The following is a 23,721-nucleotide window of genomic DNA, read 5'->3' as shown; positions in this document are numbered from 1 at the left end:
TCATGGGTTTTCTCGGGGTTCTCTCGTTTCCTCCCACTTTCTTCATTCCACCATTTCACTCATCTCTCATCATCACCGTCTCCTTTAGCCTAACCGGCATAACAAGTTGGACGTAAATAGGGATGCGCACGAGACAAGATTTATGGCTGTCTCGTCTCGAAAATGTGCTGTAAAAGTGATGTCTCGACTCGAAAAATGTATATTCCTCTATTGGAAGAGCCATGTCTCGACTCGAATTTTGTTAAGAAAATCCTGTCTCGACTCGTCTCGTGCGCAAATTTCATTTCACACTTCAAAGAAAATTATCAATTAAAAAGAACTTACAGGAGGAGGGATTATATGAATTTTAAAAATTCACGATTTCCAATATAACATCATATGAATCACAAATATGATTATTTCTGATAAAATGCACCCTTTCTTTATAAACAATAATGTGGATTGCAATAAAATATCAGGTACTTATTATACGATTTACGATAAATTATGTACAGTTCCTTGAAGTTTTTATTCATTAAAAAACTTTCAAGGTCAATACATGATAATAGAACAAAATATATGACAATTATAACAAAAGCAAGTAATTTTTAAAGCTTTTCATTGCCTTCACGAATCATCTTTGTACGATCAGAGAGTTCCATAGTTTCATTACAAATGTATACCATAGAACACGAATATTTGTACGCTTAATTGAGGTGTAAATTCTGAAAGGTTGTGTTTTACGATGAAATCTGAGACGAACTCCTTCATGGCTATATAGTTACCGTACGCGTCTTTCGTGTGGAAGACTGGATTCTATTCTCGGTAGGTAGTCATGTTGTTCCGATGGATCCCACGTTAAACTCTATAACTTGCTACATTCAAAAAAAAAAAAAAAAAAAAAAAAATCTTCAGATTTGCCTAAAACTCTCAATTAATCGACCCTTCAACGTGGTGTAGATAAAGAAACTCAGAGTGATATTGATGATTAGATTCAGGATTACCATTGATATTAAGGATTATTATTATTATTAAACACTTTTTTTTTTTTGCAGGGTGTACTTGTATAATTTTATACGATCTTAAGGGTCTTCACTACAGCCAAATTAAACTACCACTAATTTTATAGTTTTTCTGTACTATCTTCAAAACAAATAAAAATATTAGAAAAGCAGAAACGTAACGCACTAGACAATACGATTTTGCATGTGATATCTTTACCACTACTCACCCATCTGCTTTTGGTATGTCGCTACTTACAGAACCCACAAAATCTATCGACAGTTGCAAATCGAAAGCAGATAGATGAGTTGTGAAAACGGTGTCACGTGCAAAATAATACTGTCTAAAGCACGACGTTTTTGTTTTTCGAATATTTTTTATTTGTTTTGAAGATATTACAGAAAAACTGTAAAATTAGAGGTAGTTTAATTTCGCCGTAGTGAAGACCCTTAAAGAATTATTTCACTCTCTCTTACTCACGCGCACACACACGCAAAATCAATTTACGATATTAAAAAGCAGAACATGATTTGCGTTTTTTGGTATAATATGTTAATAAACAGACGGAAAATAAAATATTTAGACTATTTGCTTTACTTTATACAAAAGTATAAAGCATGTATCAAAACATTAAACCAAAATGCTCTAAATAGAACTTTAAATGAATAACGAGAAACACTTTTATTTAATTCCAAAGTTAACACTCTCGGAAACAAATAACAGGAAAAAAAAATAAACAAATACTTTCTCTCTAAGTCAACTACTTTGCACTACAAATCACACAATAAATAGACACATCTTTTCCTGACTGACTCAACAATTTTCCACTTAACTAATGAACCGCTTCGTGTTAAAGGACTCATTTCCTACTAATATCAGCAAAAATCTTCTGGATTGAAAGCACAGCAAATTTAGTTATACATAGTTTGTTCCCTTCCAGAGCATGAGAATGAAAACGAAAAAGAAAAAAAAAATCATTTCAGCATCTTCAGCGAATTCACCTTTTTTTCTAACCCCTTAAATTAGCAGTTTCTCTATAAATTGTGTTAGAACAGTACCAACTAGCTATTTAACACTCCAAAAATATAATCCTTGATACCTCTGCATGAATAATATTTGAATTACCAAATGAAAGTGATTGACTGCACGTAAATAATATGATTTTAAATCAAAGGAATATTCATTGAAACATGTACAAATGCAGTAATTAAATTCATTCATGAATAAAGTAATATAGAAAGATACGAACTGCCATATTATTCGAAACATTTCGAATCCTAAAAGATGAATTACCGGATGTCTCAAAAGTTCCCTGACATACGGTAACTCTGCTATTATCAGCGTTACAACAAAATGTAAGAGAGGAAACCGTCTCCAAATATGATGTTTTCAATCTAAAGTAAAAGATTTTCTTTTTTTAAATCGGACGAGTCCTTTGGACTGTACACTCTTTATGTGCCCAATGTTAAATGAAAATGCAATGTTGCCATTTACCTGGATCCACAACGTAACTGAATGAAGTTACTGTATTTTAAGCTAAGATAGAGGCTGGCCATCGACATGTTAACGTAAAAGACAGTAACTTCATTCACTTATGTTCTGGGTCCACGTAAATGGCAACGTTGCATTTTCATTTAAGATTGGGCGCATAAAGAGTGTACAGCCCAAACGGCTTGTCCGATTTAAAAAAAAAAAAAAAAACTTTCACTTTAGATTGAAAATGACATATTTGGAGGCGGTTTCCCCTCTTATATTTTGTTGTAACTCTGATAATAACAAGAGTTACACTATGTCAAGGGACTTTTGAAACACCCTGTATATATTGTTTGTATTTTTCAATCAGGGATTTCCACTTATTTGGCGAGCACAAACTCTCCGATTTTTTCAGGTTTTCTACGTCACGATTTACAAATTTCCAGGTCTATATAAGAGGGTCTCGAGGAAAGATAACTGTAAGCACTTGTTCCGCTGAAATTGAGTTATTTGGTGGTATAGATTGGGATCAGAACACAAAAACAGTATGTAGGCAACTTAATTTGAGAAATCTATCTGCAAATGGAATGACAACTTGTTTCATATGCATCATTGCATTGCATAGCACGGAAATGTTGAACTTTCTTTTTCAGTTTACTCGAATGATAGAAAATGTGACTTGCCATTATCCTCCCTGCGTCGCTCATATAACGTTTATATAGGGCCTATATATTTTCCCGACCACAGTTCCTTATACTACTAAGCATGTGTATGCATATAATGTGTGTGTAAGTAGAAAAGGTTTGGAAAACAAAGTAATTTATTTTACAAAATATCCCCTACCAAATAGCTGGGAAAGGAAAAAGAGAAATCCAGCAGACCAATAATTCTCAAGTATTCTAAAAGAAGAAAAAACATAAAACCGCGTAAAAATCTATGATTAATTCATAAAATACCTGCCTTTTCCAGGTTTTTCAGCTTTTTACGAAATTCCCTTATTTTTGCAGCACTGTAAACTTATAGCGTTGAATATAATGCATTTGTACGTTTCCAACTTGATGAGTCTTAGTACTTTTCACAAACATTAGTTGAATCTGGAATACTAGACAATTTTATATATATGAAATGAAATCTCTAACATCCAATTACCAAGTTCTATAGATTAAAGGAGACAATGATAAATGATGATGACTGTATTGATGACATTGATGACTTGATTAAATAGTAGAAAGCATGAATCAAAGCTTAAGTACATAATGTATATCGACTGTACGACTAGCTTCCGTGGTGTCTCTCTCCATCTAGTCAGTAAATACTAATTCAATCTCACTTCTTATGTAGATTCATTAAATTCTTGAAATTATACATTGAAGAAAAAGAAAAGAGTTCTTTCACGGCTATACGGTGAAGCCGTTCTCTTTCAATAGACACGTACTCAAGTTGTGAGGAGAAATAAAAAGCCATATTATATATATATATATATATATATATATATATATATATATATATAAAATGCTAGGCTTATAATGTTTGTGGCCAAGAAAAGTTTAGGCTTGTGGCCAATTCTGTTGTCAATATTATCTCAGAAACCACGAACTCTAGAAAGATGCCGTTTTCACTGATCGATTGCAAATTTTGTGTAGATTGATCAGTTCTAATTGTATATTTAAAAGAAACAGTCGTCATTTCTTTATTACATTTTTTTAGGTGTACACTGAAAGTATTGATATTTTAAAAGCATTATATCCTACAAGTTATACATTCCAACACCACAAATTGTATACAGGATTAGTATATCTCTCCGATGTTTGTTTCATGGCCAAATGATAATCAAAAACGAAGGATAACCATTTCCCAAGGCTAAGACGAATCTTCATTACATACATCAATTAGAAACTCCAACCGGAAGTAGGCTCAAATCTTGCAAACGACGCGATATATTGGGAAAAAATCCCGTTTATGATACCCCTTGCCGACTTTTATCAAGACGTCCTTCTCTTGTGTTTGTAAAGGGACATGTACAGATGTTGTGAGGAAGACAAGGAGATTCATGCTCATATGTGAATGATGCGCTGTGTAGAGAGCGCAAGTTCAGCTAGTACGATTACAATCCCTCGCATAAATCCGAGCAGATTTCAGTCAAATATCCCACTATCATTTTCGTAGCCAGAATTCACTTTTCCGACTGAGAGACCCCATCGAGAATCGAATTTGAGACCGCTTGCATCAAAGGCAAGTGCGTTAGCAACTACACGACGCAGGGCCACTAAGGGATCAAAAGAGAAGATTAGTGCTAAATATTTTTTCAATAGCTTTATACTCTGATATACGGAAGAGTAAAAGGAAACGGTGGTTCAGTGGTAGAGCGCTTACTTCCGGTGCGTGGGATCCCCGGCCGTGGTGGACAACATCGTGTCCATGGGTTTTCTCGGGTACTCTGGTTTCTTCCCACATTCTCATTCTACCAATTCTTCCATCGTCATGCACTTGCCTTAAACGTCTATCTCCCTTAGCCTAACAAGTATAATGGTGGGACGTTAAACTGAAAGATTTCTTTTCAATTTCATAAAAGATAACAGTAATTTATCAACGTCTAAGGACGAATTTCGGTTTGTTACGAAACCAAAGGATAAAAAAAGGAATTTGTTACACAGAACCGAAAGGGTGGTTCAAATTTTTAGCCATGAATAAAGTATCTTACGAATTCCTGAATACAGTGAGATGAAACTCTTCGTTAAAAATAACTGAATATATGGTTCACAGTTGCCGAAAATTCCGCACTTACAGAAGGAAGGAAGATCAATTTACATAATATTCAAATTTTCGACATTTTATTATTTACAAAATCCCCAATTTGGAATTCGCTTAAGTTGGAGATTCGGTACACAAACTCTTAGTACGAAATAAGAGAGTACGAGCCTTATGTACAGTCGTTTTGACGTATGATTAGCGTCATACTAAAGGCCTGACTACTGCAGAAAATGTTAGTCGAACTCTTTAGTATGGCACTACTCACGCGTTCGAACGACTCTGCATAAAGCCCTACATGTTTAAGCGTCTTCAAAAATCTTGCTTCTAAATAGGAAAAGAGACAATTACTACAATATTCAAATTTCTTACTTTATATTCACTGAACTTTATTCTTTAATGAACACTTCTGTTAGTAATAATAATATGTAATTATAGAAGTAAAAAAAAAAAGCCCCATATCGATACATCAAATCTTTATGGGAGTATCACCATTCATCTCAGCGACCGCGAAAACTATGGATTTGACACTAATATAGGTCTTTTTTTTTTTTTTTTTTTTTTTTTTTTTGCATGTCTCGGTATCCCCCTCGCCCACGATGAATCACGGCCCGCAGCCGAATGGGGTGAATTTCGAAGTTAATGCGATCGGAATTTCGTCATTGATCTCAGCGACCGGGAAAACTATGAATTTGACACTAAATCGGTCATTTTCTACTACTTTTACATGTCCCGCTAAACGCCCCCTGGTTCGAAATTAAACAAACAAACAAACAAAAATCGCTTCGTCTTGTTCTGAGACCTGGACCATAGTACCCGTGACCAAAATTTGGTAACTCGGTCCACTCGTCTGGTCCAGAAGCCGCACAGACTCACTAACAAACAAACCCTTTATTTTATTTATATTAAAAGTGCAATCCTTCAGAACCTAATCATACAACGTAAGTGCACAATTAATCTTTAAATCTCAATATTAAAACGAACACGATTTAAAAATGTATTCAAGCAACACAAAATAATAAGAGTTTATTTACCGGTATTTATTTACTTGAGACTTAACACCAGTTTCCAGCACGGAAGCTAAATGAAACACAGACTTACAGTTTACCATTATAAAAATATATCCCCCTGGAATCGAACACGGGTCTCCCGTAGGAAAGGTGTGAAGGCTAATTATTCAATTGCAAAGGAATATGATGAACAGGTATAAGACATTAAATACGCTTGTATTCAGCTAAAAAGCGTTAACAGGAGCTGAAAACAGACAAAGAGAAAACTGTTATTCCAAACCACCATTAGTATGACACTCTCTCCCTATGACGGAATGAGGAAGAGAGGAAATTTTAATCCTACCTTTGAAGGATCATTCGTTTGAATCTGTGTCACCATCCATCACGTAATGAACACACGCACATCCTAAACCAAGAATTTAAAACGCGGTGTAAAGCGCTCATCATTATTCATATAATGCTCTTAGTATAGTGAAAACATTTACAGAATGCTTATTGGTTTAAGAAGCTAACATCAAGAAAATAATTCGATAAATTAATAGGATCTGAATGAATAAAACCTAATGAGTTTAACCGAACGTTTAATTGTTATGCTCTACTAGCTGAAATGCTCATTCTTTACACGGGAAGAAGAGATGTATTGAAAATATTTGGAAGATATATTTGAACTCTCCCCAGATGCGTATTTGAATGGAAATGACATGAGAAACGCTATGTTAACTGACGACCCAATTGCTAAGTTTAAAAATTCATTTCACACGGTGCAGCCGTTATTTCTTTGCGAAAAACTTAACCCTTTTTTGCCTTTACGATACGCATTTTATTCAAAGTGACACGACAAAAACAGTTCGAGATAAGTATTAACTACATTCAAAAATTAACTTCAAACAGCTCAGTCGTTTCCCATGATGCGATCACAAAACAAAATCACATTGGAACCGATGCTAATGGGGTGGCTTACCGCAAAACTTTAATATCTACAATAAAAATTTCTCAAATGAAGCCCTTTTCATGTTGTGTTTATTTTAACTTAATGCGACTTAAGATCAATTAATTTTAATTAATTAAATCACACATATACATACTTGTTACTATTTTGTATATTACAAGCTAAAATACCCATTCTTCGCATGGGAACTATATTTGGAAGTCAACGCTTGTGGGAGTATCACCATTAATGTCAGCGAACGTGAAAACTATGGATTTGACACTAATATCGGCCATTTTGGATTATTTTTACATGTCTCGGTACCCCAACTTCGGTGACCCCCCACCTGCAGCCGAATGGGGTGAATTTGGAAGTCAATGCGATCGGAGTTTCACCACTGATCCCAGCGACCGTGAAAACTATGAATTCAACACTAATATTGGTCATTTTCTATTACTTTTACATGTCGCGGTAAACGCCCTCCTGAGACCCTCAGGTTCGAAATTTAAGGAAGGGGGGGGGGAATCTTGTCTTAGTCTCGGCCTGGACCAAGGTACCCATGACCCAAATTTGGTAACTCGATCCACTCATCTGGTCCCCAGGCCGCACACAGACAGACAGACACACAAACAAACTCTTTATTTATATTAGATGCGTGATACATGAAAATCCTGATATAATAAAATATCTGGTAAACTACGGTATTGAGCAGTACAATTTTACAGCCTTGTTCTTGTTTGCAATTTAACGTCCTTTTCCAGCGCCGATACTGTATTAGGCGCAGGACTACAGTGTAACGTGAAATCGATGACTCTCAGTTCAAAGGTTATTTTTCAAATAATTTATGAAGTTATTTTACAATAACGTTAAATAAAATTAACTTAAATCTTTCGTTTAACGTTGTGTGGTTATGTCCTGTAGGCTACTAAAAGGCCAAGGGAAAATGCAAGATAAAACAAAAATTTGAAAAAAAAAAAAAAAAGGCTAAATAAGTGGAGGAAGCTAAAATCGACGTAACTTACGGGCACAATGTTACTCATCGCAAGTTCTTTGGGATATGATTGAACCAGAAACCCTTAGCACCACAGTCTATTATTGAGCCACCGTTCCTTTTCCAAGTAGTGTTAAATGTATAACAAGTAAAATAATATACAAAACTCAAATACACGTAAAATAATACAATACCTGGTAGTAGCATTAATACGAGAGAGGTTATCGTTGAATAAAGGTAATATTCATTGTCCGAAAACGGAGAGATTAAATTTAAAGAAATTAGAAGAGAGCCAGGTAAGAGAGAAATACCAGATTGAAGTTTCGAATAGATTCTCAGCTTTAGAAGATTCGGAGTGCACTAGTGTTGAGGATACCTGGATGGAAATTAGAGATTACCATTAAAATTTCAGCAAAAGAAAAATTGGGACACGCGGAAATACGTAGGAACAAACCATGGTTCGACCAGGAATGCATAAAACTTGCAGAGAAGAGAAAACAGGCAAAATTACGCTGGCTACAAAATCCGAATGAAATAACTACACAAAATTTCGCAGATATCAGGCGGGAAACTTCCAAAACTTTTAGAACAAAGAAACGCGATTTTCTGAAAGCTAAAATTAAGGAACTCGAAGATAATAGTAAAAATAAAAACATCCGGGACATTTATAAGGGAATCAACGAATTTAAGAAAGGCGATCAACCTCGTGCTTATATATTAAAGAAATCTGACGGTACAGTTCTCACTGATAAGGATAGCATCTTAAATAGATGGAACGATTTCTTTGACGATTTGCTTAACACGCAACCAAAAACTAGTGTACGTGGAGAAAAGGAGATACACACCGCAGAACCGTATATTACAGAACCCAACCGAATAGAAGTAGAAACCGCTATAAAGTAATTAAAAAAACACAAATCTCCGGGTATAGATGAAATTCCGGCTGAGTTAATTTTAGCTGGAGGCGAAAAATTGTGGAACAAGATACACAAACTCATTCTCCTTATCTGGAACAGGGAAGAATTACCACAAGAGTGGAAAGAGTCAATCATTGTTCCAATTCACAAGAAAGGCGACAAAACTGACTGTAATAATTATCGAGGTATCTCTCTTCTGTCAACATCCTATAAAATATTTTCAAATATTCTATTAGCAAGACTAACCCCATACGCAGATGAAATTATTGGTGATTATCAGTGTGGATTTAGACGAAATCGATCAACTATCGACCAAATATTTACCATTATTCGCCAAATACTCGAAAAAAAAAAGTGGGAATACAATACCCCGGTACATCAACTATTTATTGATTTTAGAAATGCGTACGACTCGGTTAGGAGAGAAACGTTCTTACAGAACTTGGAATACTGAGAAAGCTAATTAGATTAATGAGATTAGATTAATAAATTATGTTATGTTTAAATGAATCCCAAAGTAAACTTCGGGTAGGAAAATTTTTGTCCACGAGCTTTCACGTCGAAAATGGCCTGAAACAAGGAGTTGCGTTGTCGCCATTATTATTTAACTTCATTCTGAAATACGCTATAAGGAAAATCAAAGATAGCAACCAGGCCTACAGTTGAACGGTATTTACCAGGTTATAGCATATGCTGATGATGTAAATTTAATAGGGGATGATAGGAGAACAATAGAAAGAAATGCAGAGATCTTATTAAAAGCTTGCAGGGACATGGGTTTAGAAGTAAATGCACAGAAAAGTAAATTCATGGAAGTGCGTCGGGACCGGAATACAGCAAATTATGGATGCGTTAAAATGTTAAATAATACTTTTGATAAAGTGGATAATTTCAAATATCTAGGATCAATATTAACAGAGGAAAATCATATTCACGGAGAAAATAAATGTCGACTAAAAGCAGGGAATTCGTGTTACTATTCGGTTCAAAATCTCTTGTCGTCGCGAATTCTGTCGAGGAATTTGAAGCTTAAAATATACAAAACGATAATCATGCCTGTTGTTCTGTATGGTTGCGAAACATGGTCACTTACTCTGAGGGAAGAACATAGACTGAAAGTATTTGAGAACAAGATCCTGAGACGAATATTCGGACCCAAGAGGAACCGGAATGGGGAATGGCGGAAACTTCATAACGAGGAACTACATAATTTATATGGTTTACTTGATAGGGTTGTCAAGTCTAGGAGGCTTAGGTGGGCGGGTCATGTAGCTAGGATGAATAAAGTAGAAACGCCTTCAAAGTCTTGACTGGGAGACCAATCGGAAAACGACCATTAGAAAGATCTAGGCGCAGATGGGAGAACAATATTAAGATGTATCTCGCAGAGATTGGAATACAAAGTAGAAACTGGATCCAATTAGCTAAGGATAGAAGTCAGTGGAGAACTTTTGTGAACGCGGCATTGAACCTCCGGGTTCCATAGGCCATAGAGTTAGTTAGTTAATATACAAAAATCAAATACATTCATATATGATTTATAGAAAACTTGCTACAAATGGGATTTAACGACACAAATTTTCATTTCTTCTCGTATAGGTTGAAATTTCAAAGAAAAAAAGTCCAATTAGTTTTCTGTCAAAACCTGCAGACGTTTGTTTGCTACTTTTAGAAATTATTATATCTCAGTTCCATTAGCTTACTACTTGGTATTGCAACAGAAAGAAAGGATGAAAGAAATATCAATAGTCATTTTGTTTACCTCTTGGTGTGTTTTTCTCTCTACCTTCCAGAATCACGAGAGTTTTTATTGAATCGTTGTACAAACAACGGGGCCACGTCTCCATAGGGATATCGTCGCGCACTCTCTGCGACGGAAACGAAGTGAATGAAAGGAAATGAGCTAGTTAGAGTCTGCAGGCACAGAGATGGCTTCTCCCTTGCTGTCAACACTAACAAATAATTTCCATTTCGCTGTCTCAATTAAATAGTACTGAATACTTACACTTTATATATATATATATATATATATATATATATATATATATATATATATATATACTTAAAAAACTAAAATCAAAAAGAAATAATTCTATTTCCATTTTTCCATTCTGCAGAGACGCACAAGCAGTGACGAAGCATAATCCTATAAACGAGGTGCTCGATAAAATAATATACTGTAAATATATTCATTTACAAAGCAAATACTATTTTTTATGTATACTGCGAAAACAACAGCCTCTACTTTTCACTACTTTTAAAACTTGTACCTTATGCATATTGTGACAAGAACTTAACGGTGTCCAATACCTGCGTTATATTTTTTCTTTTGTTAAATCTATTTAAATGCCTCGTAATTCGTCGAAGTTAAATTTTGTGCTAATTTTAATTATTTTATCATCGAATTTAATCTAAGTATCATTAAAGTTATTTATAATGCTAATTTATTTTCAAAAAGTAAAGGACATTTAATTAGACTTGAAAAAAATTGGGTTAAAAGAAATAAGAATACACTGTACGTCCTCAATATTGTTAATTACTCATACAACATAGGAAAGAACCTAATTTAATATAACCTAACTGTTATCCCAATCAACGCAAAATATATGTGTGAATACCAGGAAATACACAATGGAAACGGAATTTACATACTGTGCAGCACAGATGTATTTTTCCGTTAACTTAAAACCGATCCTAAAAATAGATTCGAAATTCTTAAAATGCTATTGAAGACTTGTGCTTTAAAAAAAAAAAAAAAAAATATGAACAGCAAATCATTCAGTACAAATCTTGCTGTTTACACGTTACTGTAAGTAGTACCTTCTACAGTATTTTCATTCTGATGGTAAAATAATGATACTATTTTACCGAAATTTCGGTAGGTGTATAGATAAAAAGACCCACGTCTTTTCGATTCAATTTTCACCAGAATGTGCTCAAGAGGTCCCAAATAGTGTTTTCGGAAAAATTTCACGCCACGGAAAGCCAATAAATCGCACAAAGGAATGATGTAAATTTTTCTTAAACATTACGTATTACATTTGTAATACTTTGTGTTAATAGAGTAACTTGCTAGATACTTGTCGACCATTTTCTACTATTCAATACAACAATAAATTGTACAACCAAAGTGCTTATCATTACCTCCAATACCTTCATCATCTTTTGCCCTCATATAGAACAAATTATACCCAAAGTTGGAAAAAATATTGAAAATTTAATTGATTAAAATTAAGAATTAAGGTGAAGAAAAATAACTGATTAAATTATAGTTCGAAACTTAAATTTCATTCCATTACATTACTGTCAAAAAAGTCACGATGAAACTAGCTTAAAAACTAATTGATCAAAATCAAAATTAAAAAATTTAATAGTGAATACTTATGAAATAAGAATTGTCTTGAGTAGTGAAATTCAATATTCAATTTCATGGATAAAATAAAGGGAAGAGAAAATTGATTTACTATATATATAAACTACTCTTTTCATACAAATCTTACATTTAATAAAAAAGAAATAAAAGTGTACAAAATTGAGAAAAAAATATCAATGTAAATTATGTACTTTAAAATATATATATTTTTTACATTAATGAAAATATAGCGATAGAAGAGCATGACATGGACCTCTTGACAAACTGGGGCCATTTTGGGAAAAGGAGCCAGCTTTAATCCATTAAAGTTATGGAACGGCCCGTAAAGTTTTTGAAATAAGTCATAAAATAGTTATGGTATAATATCCATTCCACACATTTTTGAAAAAAAAAAAAAAAACATTAACTTTTTAATCGTTACGAATTGACGGTGTAATCGTTAATTTTCCAACGGATTAATTAATAACAAGACAAGGTTTAATTAAAATAATTATACCCAAATTTTATGCACCTTTTTAGTTTTCAAAGTCTAAATATTTCAGAAAATAATATTTGAAACCTCAGGAACGCATTATAATCAAATCCGTGCTTCTGGGTCAGTTTTCGTCACTTCTTATGAGGTCCTGCTGGATCTCTGTGGTTCCATGGGTAATGTGCGGCATAGAATTACGCAGCAAAGTCAGGAGATGAAGACAGACCCAAAGATCACCCTGAGAAGCCTCTCCAATAGCGCACGGTGACCCGAGAAGTGACAACAACACTGTCGGGACCGTCGATCGTTTTTTCGACTCCTGTTCGAATACATCTCACTTTGCGACATCGAAACCAACGTATTCGTGACCTACAGAGCCTACCGGTTCTCTACATATCCATCTCACTCTCTCTCTCTCTCTCTGGTACTCACCGGTCAAGAAAGTAGGGAGTCAACAATGCATTAGGTGAAGATACCATTTGAAAATGTTTTAGCAACAAATAAATGTGTAATAATGTACCACTTAAAATATTTATGTAACTAAGTTCGCCTAAATTAAGAGAACAAACTTGATTTCAGTGCTTCACAAACACGTTTCGCCTGTGAATAAGATTTCGAATAGAAAACAAACAACACAAAAACCCGTAATTTGAAAGGGTATTCGACAACGAGGTTGCCTAACTACACAATCTTCTCGTGCTTACCCATTTAACTGGTTCACGCGTTCCTAGGATAAGTACACGATCTTCGTAAATATCAGCCAACCATCTACTGAACTCAGGTATATTCATTTAAATCTAACTTAGTTATGAAATAGCCATGATATAAACAACAAAATTTAGACATTAAGTTTTGCTTTAATGTGCTTCACTTTACAAACATTTATTATTATTTTAATGTCCCACGATTATACTATTTAGGCTAAAGACGATGGATGATCAATGAAAATGAATTATTGTGAAATTAAATTTTTGTACTCTTCAACCAGAAATCGAACCTGAGACCACATGCAATAAAGAAGCAGGTTTTAGCCACTAGACTAGCGGGGAGGGCTTATTATATTCTTCAGTTTCAGAAATTTGAATTAGAAATTAAATTTTTAGTTTTACGTGCCACAGTTATGCCCTTTACACTAAACGATAGGGTGACTATTGGAAGTGAATGCTTATGCAAGAACTGGTGGAATGAGAATGTAATAGAGAAAAGAGAACATCGAGAAAATATAAGGACAACAGATCATCCATCACTGGCTCTCGTGGCCGATGCCACAAAACCACTACCTACCACCACTGAACCACTGTAGCCTTCCTAGAAGTACATTTGCACGGCGCATTAGTCAAGTAAATCTGCCGCATCTGATTCAAAAATTAGATTAACTTCCTTTTTTTGTCTCCTTTCTTTTTAACATTTAGATTCTCAGCATTTCATTAGATGCCAAAAACGTTGCGGAAGAACCCCGATAATGATCATGTTCCTACTAAATTTAGAATGTTCCTGGATTTTTTTTTCTTCCTCCAGTACAGATAGATCCAACTTTGTAACTTTCGCGACAATAAAAATATTTTTTTTAATCTACTACGTTTTCCTTTTTCTCCACGTGTAATATTAGACTGATGAAACTTTCTTCTTGTTATGCTGCAGTTCTTCGTTTCGGCACTGTGCCAAACACAGAATCAATAACTGTAAATTTTCATTTCATCTTCTAGCCACGTTGACATCGGTGATAAGGGGGCTAGGGGGAGGGGTGTGTGGAAAAGGCGGCAATTTTATTATCAAGCTTTTCTTTCTTACAAGTGTCGCTCAAGTATATAAGCATCATCACCGTGTACTTAGAAGTCTAATCTTGTACTACGTTGTATAACTCTTATTTTCATTATGTAATCAAGCACTTGTATGCTGAAGAAAAGGCGATTTTCAGTTTCTCAATAAAATATAGTAAAGAACAGATATTAATATAGAAATGCTTACGGAATTTAGCTCATTAGCAAAATAATAAACGGAAATATTCGGGGTATTGTTATTAAATGCTCTACATCATGAGATTACGGAGAATGTAGCTATACTGAAAAATGAAGTCCCATAAATAGCTCATCCAATACAGGGCTCACGTTTATTTGAACTTTGATAATTCTAACGAAACATTATTCCCCTTGAAAACTGTATTGAAGACAATGATATAAAAAATGTGGGTAAATTGAACTGTTTGAATCTCCTGTTTGGATAATTTTAATTAATACAGTACAAGAATTTTTGATGTACAGATTGCAAACAGAAGAATGCAGTTACAACTGGTTTCCAGTTATCCAGAGACTGTCGTTGGGAAGATTAAAAAAAAAAAAAATGAAGACGAGATCGCAATGAAGTAAAGAAACAGTGTGCGTCAACCTCATCTCAAAGTTTCCGTAAAGGTTCAAGATTTAAAATGATCTATTGAATGTCAACTAAACATTACTAATGACATATACGCAATAAATGAAATTCAAGACTTTGTTGACAGTGTAAAATCAATCAACTTAAACGAAGATCACGAATTTCTTTAAGTGAAAATGGATAATTAAGTTCGTAACTCGTGTATGAGGTTGTGTGTTAATTGAACATTTCTTGAAATTCAGCTTCTCGGGGAACGGGGAGAGCCAAATTCTAAAATAGACTATTGCTTATATGTTCATCCGCTAGCTACAAACCGACATCTGTTGAACCGCTTGAAACAAATTTTTAAAGCAAAGTTAGTACCTACCTCAAATTGGGTTTTATCATGTCACTTTGACTAAGATGTGTCTCTTAAGGAGTAGAGATAAAACTGTATAGCAAAAATTGAGCATCACGAGCCCCTCAAGTTAAGGGAGTTGAAACTCGGTATCTAAATTACTCATTACAAGTAACAGAACACCCAGCGTTTTTGACAATTCCGTTTCTAAGGGGTCGAAAAAAGGGTAGGGTACTTTATCAGCCAGTTAGCTGTAATAATAATTCTTGAATATTATGGATACCCTTATTAATAGCTCTATCCGAGGGAGTACGGAGAACGTAAAGTGGAAATGCATCCCACAAACAACTGTTAAATATCTACGGAAGGGGAGAGGGGAACACTTGTTTTTACAGACCACAATGAGCAATAAACATGACAGAAGGGTTTAGCTAGCCGATATCCATAGTTCCTATACATCTATTCGCTGCTCTGGGAGGATTTCGCTCTTTCTTAATGGGATCAACTAAATACTTTGTCCATACCAGAAATCGAACTGGGACACAAACACAACTCGCGTGCATTTAATGATCCTTCCTTTAGCCTAAAAGATATACTCATAGATTATAAAACTAAAAATTTCATTTCAAATACTGTAACGTACATTTTCATTGGGAACTGGATCCGTATAAATAAAAGGCAAGAATTCTGAACATCTAGCAGTGGGGAAACTTACCTCCTTATGGGTTTCAGATATATCTTACATATAGCTAAGTGGTTAATGAAAGTGAATGATTCTAAAACAAGTGATGGAATGAAAATGTGGGAGGAATCTGAGAAAACCTATGAACACGATTATGTCCACCACAAACTCGCGGGGCTAAGGGTAAAACTAGCACGAATCCTTCTCACTAGAAGTTACACATGGTTTAGATCTCACTAAAATATACGTCCACGTCTCACGGTCTGCGTTTTGAAAAGAGATGTTAAACTTCAACAAATAAACGCACATAAAAGGACATACTATTATTTTGTTTATAAGTTAAAGAATAAAATGCAACCAAACTGGCAAGGGATTCAAAAAAAGAAAGAAATGTATTATTTTGAGTGACTTAAATCATCATAAGTTCTCAACTGGAAGAGATTTTAACACTGAAGAACAGTAAAGGAATGCGCTATTTATTATGAAACTTCTGCCTTCAGCAATTCCGCCAAGGTCATCTACTGAACACCGTTTGCGTGCCACAGGAAGAAACTAGCTACTGTTATAATTATCATTGGTGGGAATTTTTCGAGGAATTCTTGTCCCCTCAAGAAGTATCATCCTTGAATTTTTAAACACATTTACAACGCTTAGCTGGAGAGTTAGGTCTTCATTATTAAGTACTGTGGCTTAAAATAAATCATTTTTACATTTTATTTCAGTAAAAATAGTGTCAAGGGTGTAAATGCATGGTCGTCCTTTTATTGGCTTTTTAATATGCTATTTAGTCTACATATTTCTACGTTAAGTATTAAAACGCAGCTGACTTTTCGTAAATCATTGAGCATAACAACACATAAATCACTGATTACACAATAAAAGGACTGAACTTATAACTGATTACACTGAACCTGCATATATCAACTGGTTCTCGATCTTTTGCGTTCGTTTTTTGTTGTTTATTTTTCTCTTTAATACATAATGAGTTATATTAAACCATTAACATTCGTTTCTACTTCTCGGGTTTCATTAAATCTCCGCGGGTATTAATAAATTACATCTCTTTTGTCACATCTTATGATCTCTCTCATTAATGCGAACACAGTATATCAAATGTAGAGAACTTAAGTCGGATGTACAAGGATGTAAGTTCAATTCCAGACTATGTGGGGCTAGGATAGACAACATCGTATTTATTAAGTCTTCCCCTCCCCATGGAGCTAAGACAAAAATTAAATGCGAATACGTGTTAATCTTGTGCATGGCGCGTACTTCAGCTAATATTATCCAAGTGCAAACTCCCGGTGGACAAAATTTTATGAGGAAAAAAAAGCCTGTTTTCAAGTTACTTGCGTTTTCTAATAATTTCTTCATCATTCCCTTGTGGCATTTGCTTTCTTATGCTACGCTACGCTATAAGACGCTAACCTTACGTATGCTAACCTTACGCAATTGAAACACAAACACAGGAAGGGGGAACTTTTTTAAAAATTATAAAGAAACTTCACCGATTGTCGTCATAGCCTATAGATGAAAAGTGCATTAGGAGTAAAAAAAAAAAAAAAATTCATCCTTTAATATATCTTTGCGTAAGTTCTAAAAAGGCAAATTAAAATTTAAAAAATCTGGAAGAAAAATAACGTATTTCCTACTCTTCCGTTTGCCAAAGACACTGCAAAAACATAATTATATTTACACACACATATATTTAGGAATTAAGCCGAGGCTTCACCTTTTTTTTTTTTTTTCGTTTTTCGTTTTTGCAAAAACCAGAAATCTGCAGTTTTGGTATTTAGTTCAGAAAAAGCATTTCTATTTACATCCTACGTAGATAATTCTATTTTCACCTGTTAAAACAAAATAATAGCTTTAACGTAGGCCTACCTTCCGAAATTAAAAAACAAATATTTTACAAAATGAAAACTCTGCACTTTGAAAAGAACGAAGAACGAAAACGCAGCTTAAACCTTGTATATGTATGTACACTACACAGTTCTACGAAGAATCTTTTGGACAGAAAAAAAAAAAAAAAAAAAAAAAAACATTAAAATTACCCAATTTTAACAATGTATAAGACAAACAAACGAATAAGAAAGACATTTTAAGAGAGAATTGAAAGTTTTTTCCTTTCTTTTTAATACTAAGAAAAGACGACTACGAGCAACGAAAAATGAATATTTACGATTCGTGCAAAAGATTTTAAGAAGAAGAAATACTGAAAGCACCATGCCATGCGAATACACACAGATAGAGATAGAAATCCGTAGAAGAGAAATAAAAATGTTTAACAACTAAAATACCGTGAAAAGAATATGCATGCAGTGCTACCTGGTCGAGTCATCAACTCAGGTCCCATAGGGTCGAAGCGAACATGATGAGTAGCAGCAGCTTCATGGGTTTGGACCAACTCTTCGAAAAATTTGTGTCGACGAAGTTCAATTTCATCTCGGCCAACAACAGCGCGTTGAGGGGGTTCCGCGTCTTCTTCAGACCACCACCGGGTTAGTTTCGCTTCCTTCTTCTCTACAACACGTTCACCTTCGTTTGGCACCGGATCTGATTTACAATTCTTCTGGGTGTCACTGTCATCACCAGAATTTACATTCTCTGGACCATTGGCAGTGGGGTGAACAGAAGCCGATTCGAGATCACCGTTTGATTTGGGATTGCCGGCGTCTGTTTCCATAGCGACAGAGGCCGGCATGGGGACTGGAACAGTGCTGGCCTGCTCCACCGCGGAGTCACCGCCAGCTGGTGCCCCATTGGACGGCTCTGCAGATGACGTCACTTCCCGAGTGCCAGCAGCAGCTACGGCTGTCGACTCGGGAGGGGGTTTAAAGTCCGATTCTGTCTCATCTTCAACTTGTTTCTTTATGCAACCACAGCAAATCATGATTGAAATGATTGCATTATCGCATTCTTCAACACTTTCTATTGTTATCAACGTTATTATAATGCATGGTCACCAACCACACTCGTCCAGGCTGGAGTAAGTCCCAGAAAAGAGGAAGAAATTTCGACGGCACATACAATTCAATCGAAAAGCTGCCAACTGGACTCTTACAGTTTGTGCAACATTCAGATTGATCTCCCACGTTGCATCACCAGTTCTTATCATTGTTACTCACTTCGAGATAAGATTCTCTGAAATAAAATAATATAAAAAGGACATCCTCCTGGCATTCTTCAATAGCACTAACTGAGTTACTAAGGAGCGCGGGAAATCATTAGCCTTAAAATGCGCACGCGCGTATTATCTAACCCCGCCTCTCTCTCTCTCTCAACCCATGTCAACAATAATTTTCTTCCAAACAAACCCAACTGTCTTGCTCAACAAAACTAATACCTTGTACATCAACACCTTCGGTAACCTACTTCAGCCATTGTCCGGCCTTGACAACAAATCTTGTTGATTCAAGAGTTACATTTCCTGTCGCATCACGTAGCCCCGTTCACTAATGATTTCTCGAGGATGGATTCTATTGTTTATTCTATTGGACGGATATCACGATATCAAACAATGCTCTCACTTCTTACATAGTATGTTAACTAGAACAAGATTACTAATATTAAAAAAAAAAAAGAACTACATAAATGAAAGAAAAATACTAGCATTAATTATGAATTTCGTACCACCAGCAACGTTTGCCTAATTTTAATTTTAGACACACTATTAAAGGAGATTATATGAAATCGGCAATAAAAATGAAAACATAATATTATATATGTAATATTCATAATATTACATTAACTTGATTTAACTTTCGAAAAAAAATCTTCAGTAGGTGAGGTGATGTGATTTTTAGTTTAGCGTCCCTTTTCAGCAGCGAGGCTATATGAGACGTGGACCTACTGATTAACGTGGAATCCGAACCACATGAGCTCCCGCCGGGAATAAATCTTCAGTAGGGTAAAAGATACAAAAATTAAGAACATTTGAAGTGCGCTTAAATTCTTCTCTCCTCCTCCCCGTCCCTTCCTATGATATCAGCCTGTTACAAGTTTAAAACGGTGGTTTCTCATGGAAACAACAGTCTATGCAAATAAATCAATGTTCTTTTTAAGACAGAATTCACCCAAGCAGTATCCGAAAAATAAAATGAAGCCTCCAGAAAAGGTAAACAAGGAAGCTGAAATTTTACAGTCTTATATCCACTTCACCACGGTTAGTTTACGCCTGTTTGTACAGTAGCATAACTAGGTGATACGCTACGGGATGCCGTGCCCCCCTATTTCTGAGAATTGAAAGTTTACACGTGGTCCAATGGTATTTTAGAAAGCTAACCATTTTATGGTGTCTATGCTCTCGCCATTCAATAGCGAGCATACCAATCTTTGGTGTGAGAAGACCAGGCTTCTATTCCCGATGGGACCACATGTTGCCCCACGTTAAATACAGCCTCAGAGCTGGAAAGAGACTCTAACTCCAATCAACCAAAATGTTCAAGTTATCTGAATATAATGAATTGAATATGACAGAAAAATTGGCCGTAATACAATAAAACGTACTAATATTTAACCAGCGTAACTATGAAGAGCCAGACAATAATCTCTATATAAACAATCACCTCTGTTACCTGAAAAAGAAATCTCTGAGTTTTACGTCCCACGTTATGCCGGTTAGGCTAAAGGAAACTGTGATGATGAGAAATGAATGAAATGGTGGAATGAAGAAAGTGGGAGGAAACGGGAGAACACCGAGAAAACCCACCATACGGTGTTAGTCCACTACAAAGTTCATTTGGCGCGAGCTGAGATCGAACCAAGGACTCCAAGCACCAGAGGTGAATGAACGCTCTACCACTGAGACCCCGCGGCCCTCGCTCTGTCACCTGAATATGGCGCCTAACCATAGAAAAGTTACTGGTGTCCGTGCTTTCCCTGAGTTTTAAATTTGATGTTTAGTGACAGCAAAAGTATTGGACTGAATCTGAGCAGTGCTTCGAATCTAACTTTTGAAACTAAGACTTTTGGTGTTTTACACAGCCTTTGTGCTGGAAAGGAAGCTGAAGTGAATTTGTTGACGAATTGACAAGAAAAAAAAAAAACTACTGATTGATCCATTGTTCAAAAAAGTAAACAGGAAGATCATATTTTCTTAACGTAAGTATTTGGAAACTTAGTTAGTGACCGTAGGCTAGTTGATTGAGTTATTGGTTCGCAAATGAAAGATGCCATGTTGGAATCCAGAAACTGGCTATTTTGACTGAGATTTTTTAAATTACTTAACGAACTCTTGACATGAAATGGAGACGGTGATAAGAAAGAATGGAATGGTGGAATGAAGAAATTGGGAGGAAACGGGAAAGTCCTGAGAAAACCCACCCACACAGTGTTTGTCCTCCACAAAGTTCATTGGCACGAGCTGGAACCGATCCAAGGACCTCATACACCAGAGGTGAAGCTCTACCACTGAGCCACCGCGGCCCAAACTCTGTCACTCTGGGATGATACATTTAAATACATGGCCTAATCGGCGGTGGCGACTGGAAATACGAGTCTAGGGCCCACCTGTTACAGCCAATTTTTTAAAAAAAAAGAACCTATAGGTATTTACAGGGGATAGAAGCAAATATGAAAACGCTTGGTTTAAAAGAGGTACCCATTTCAAACATGATCTGCGTCTGAATGGTAAGTGTTGCTGCGATCATTGGCACATCCTGTGAGGTACACAACGTGGCCAATCAAACGGATGGCAGAGTTACAGTTCAGCGACCGGTCCGTGCAGTTATCATCAATCATGTCTGAGCTGACAGTTTCAAAGAGGGTAAATTGTGGGTGTGCGTATGGTGGGAGCTTCCATGGCGAAAGTAGCGGAAATGATTGGCGTATCAAGAGGTACAGTATCGAAGACCATGACTACCTACGAGTGTTACAGAAAAACCGCATCACCGATGCACCAGCGTGGAAGCAAGTGTATGTTGCGTGACATAGAAAGACGCACATTGGGTAGAATGTGACCAAACAGATCGCCGTGGCGCCAAAAATCACAGCCGAGTTGTATACAGTACTTACAAATCTTGTTAGCGTCAAAACAGTCAGAAGAGAACTCCACGAGCAGGCTATTTATGGCAGATCTGCAATTCTCAAACCAGTCATGACTGTTGACCATGCTGCTATATGAAGACAGTGATGCAATGCCAATTAAAACTGGACAATGGAGCAGTGGAAGACTGTCATCTGGTCGGATGAGTCTTCCTTTATTGTTGCCACTGCTGGCTACGCCAGCACTAACGTACAATACAGATTGTCTGTTACCAAGAGTGAAGCATGGTGATGGTTCCGTGATTATCTGGGCAGCCATATCCTGATATTGTACCGAACCCATCATCACCCTGCACGGACATGTCGCTGCCAAGGACTACGTAACCATTTTGAGTGACCAGCTGCATCCCATGGTGCAAACTTTGTTCCCAGATGGCAATGCCGTGTTTCAAGATGACAGAGCCCCGTTTATACACCTCACATCATCCAGGACTGATTTTATGAGCACGAAAATGAAATGACACATCTATCATAACCTCCAGAATCGGCAGACCTCAATATCATAGAGCCCATGTGGTCAGTTTTGGAGACCAAGGTGCAAACCCACCACCGTCGTCTCTACAGCCTGCAGCTGTTTTTGGTGGAAGAATAATACAACATCCCTTTGATAACCACACGCGACCTGTATTTCTCCATTCCCCGTCGACTGCGGGCCGTTCTGTGTGCCAAAGGTGGTCCTACTTGCTATTAACAAAGGTAACGTGCAATTATTCAGGTGTTTCCATATTTTGATGAAGTTTTCACTATACAAATAAGCTATTCCGATCAAAGGTACTTATGTATAAAATACAGTATTTGAAAATATTTAACAATTAATTATTTTAAAAATCGAATAGTTCATGCAATGTATAAGAACAAATTTATCCTGATACGCGCGGCAACCGGACCATCAACAAAGTAAGATGGGTTGCATATAGCCAAAGGGTTAATCTATTTTTACATAGCCTAGCTTTCTCTAAATGGTTTAAACATTGGTAATACACGTTTAGGATATTAGCAATTAAACATTGGTAATACACGTTTAGGATATTATCAATGTCCTAAGTTCTAACATGCTTGTCTTGCTCGAGTTTTGTCAGAATATCGCCTACTTTTTACGTGACTGGTCACCCATTGCGGAAAGCATCTTGGGCATCGAAAGTGAGAAAATTAAGCAAATTTAAAAGAAACTTCAAAAACGCACTAAAAGCAAATACAATAATAATAATAGTTAAGGCCTTAAAATAGATGATAATTTAGTAAGTGAATGCGCGCCAAGCTAAACATTAATGCCTTATAAAATCACCATCGAAATAAATCCATATTAGACATTAATTTGGTCGGTTTGCCACGATTTCAAAACTTTTTATAGAAAATATTAATAAATTATTATATGCTTTTAACCGCATTATTAC

At 35.8% G+C, this 23,721-nt stretch overlaps 1 protein-coding gene across 3 annotated transcripts in view; it reads right to left on the bottom strand.

Moving 5' to 3' along the window:
* Positions 1–19,426, bottom strand: part of capt (adenylyl cyclase-associated protein 1) — a 161,694-nt gene extending 142,268 nt beyond the window's left edge. For all 3 annotated transcript variants that reach the window (XM_081755792.1, XM_081755794.1, XM_081755793.1), the window contains exon 1: positions 18,611–19,426. In XM_081755792.1, coding sequence (XP_081611918.1) covers positions 18,611–19,175 — 565 coding nt within the window. In that variant the 5' untranslated portion in view covers positions 19,176–19,426. The remainder of the gene's footprint in view (positions 1–18,610) is intronic.
* Between the last annotated feature and the right edge of the window lie 4,295 nt (positions 19,427–23,721).

The sequence above is a fragment of the Thermobia domestica genome, chromosome 4, assembly GCF_964235325.1.
Source record: "Thermobia domestica chromosome 4, izTheDome1.hap1.1, whole genome shotgun sequence".
NCBI lineage: Eukaryota > Metazoa > Arthropoda > Insecta > Zygentoma > Lepismatidae > Thermobia > Thermobia domestica.
This window is presented reverse-complemented; position numbering and strand designations above follow the sequence as displayed.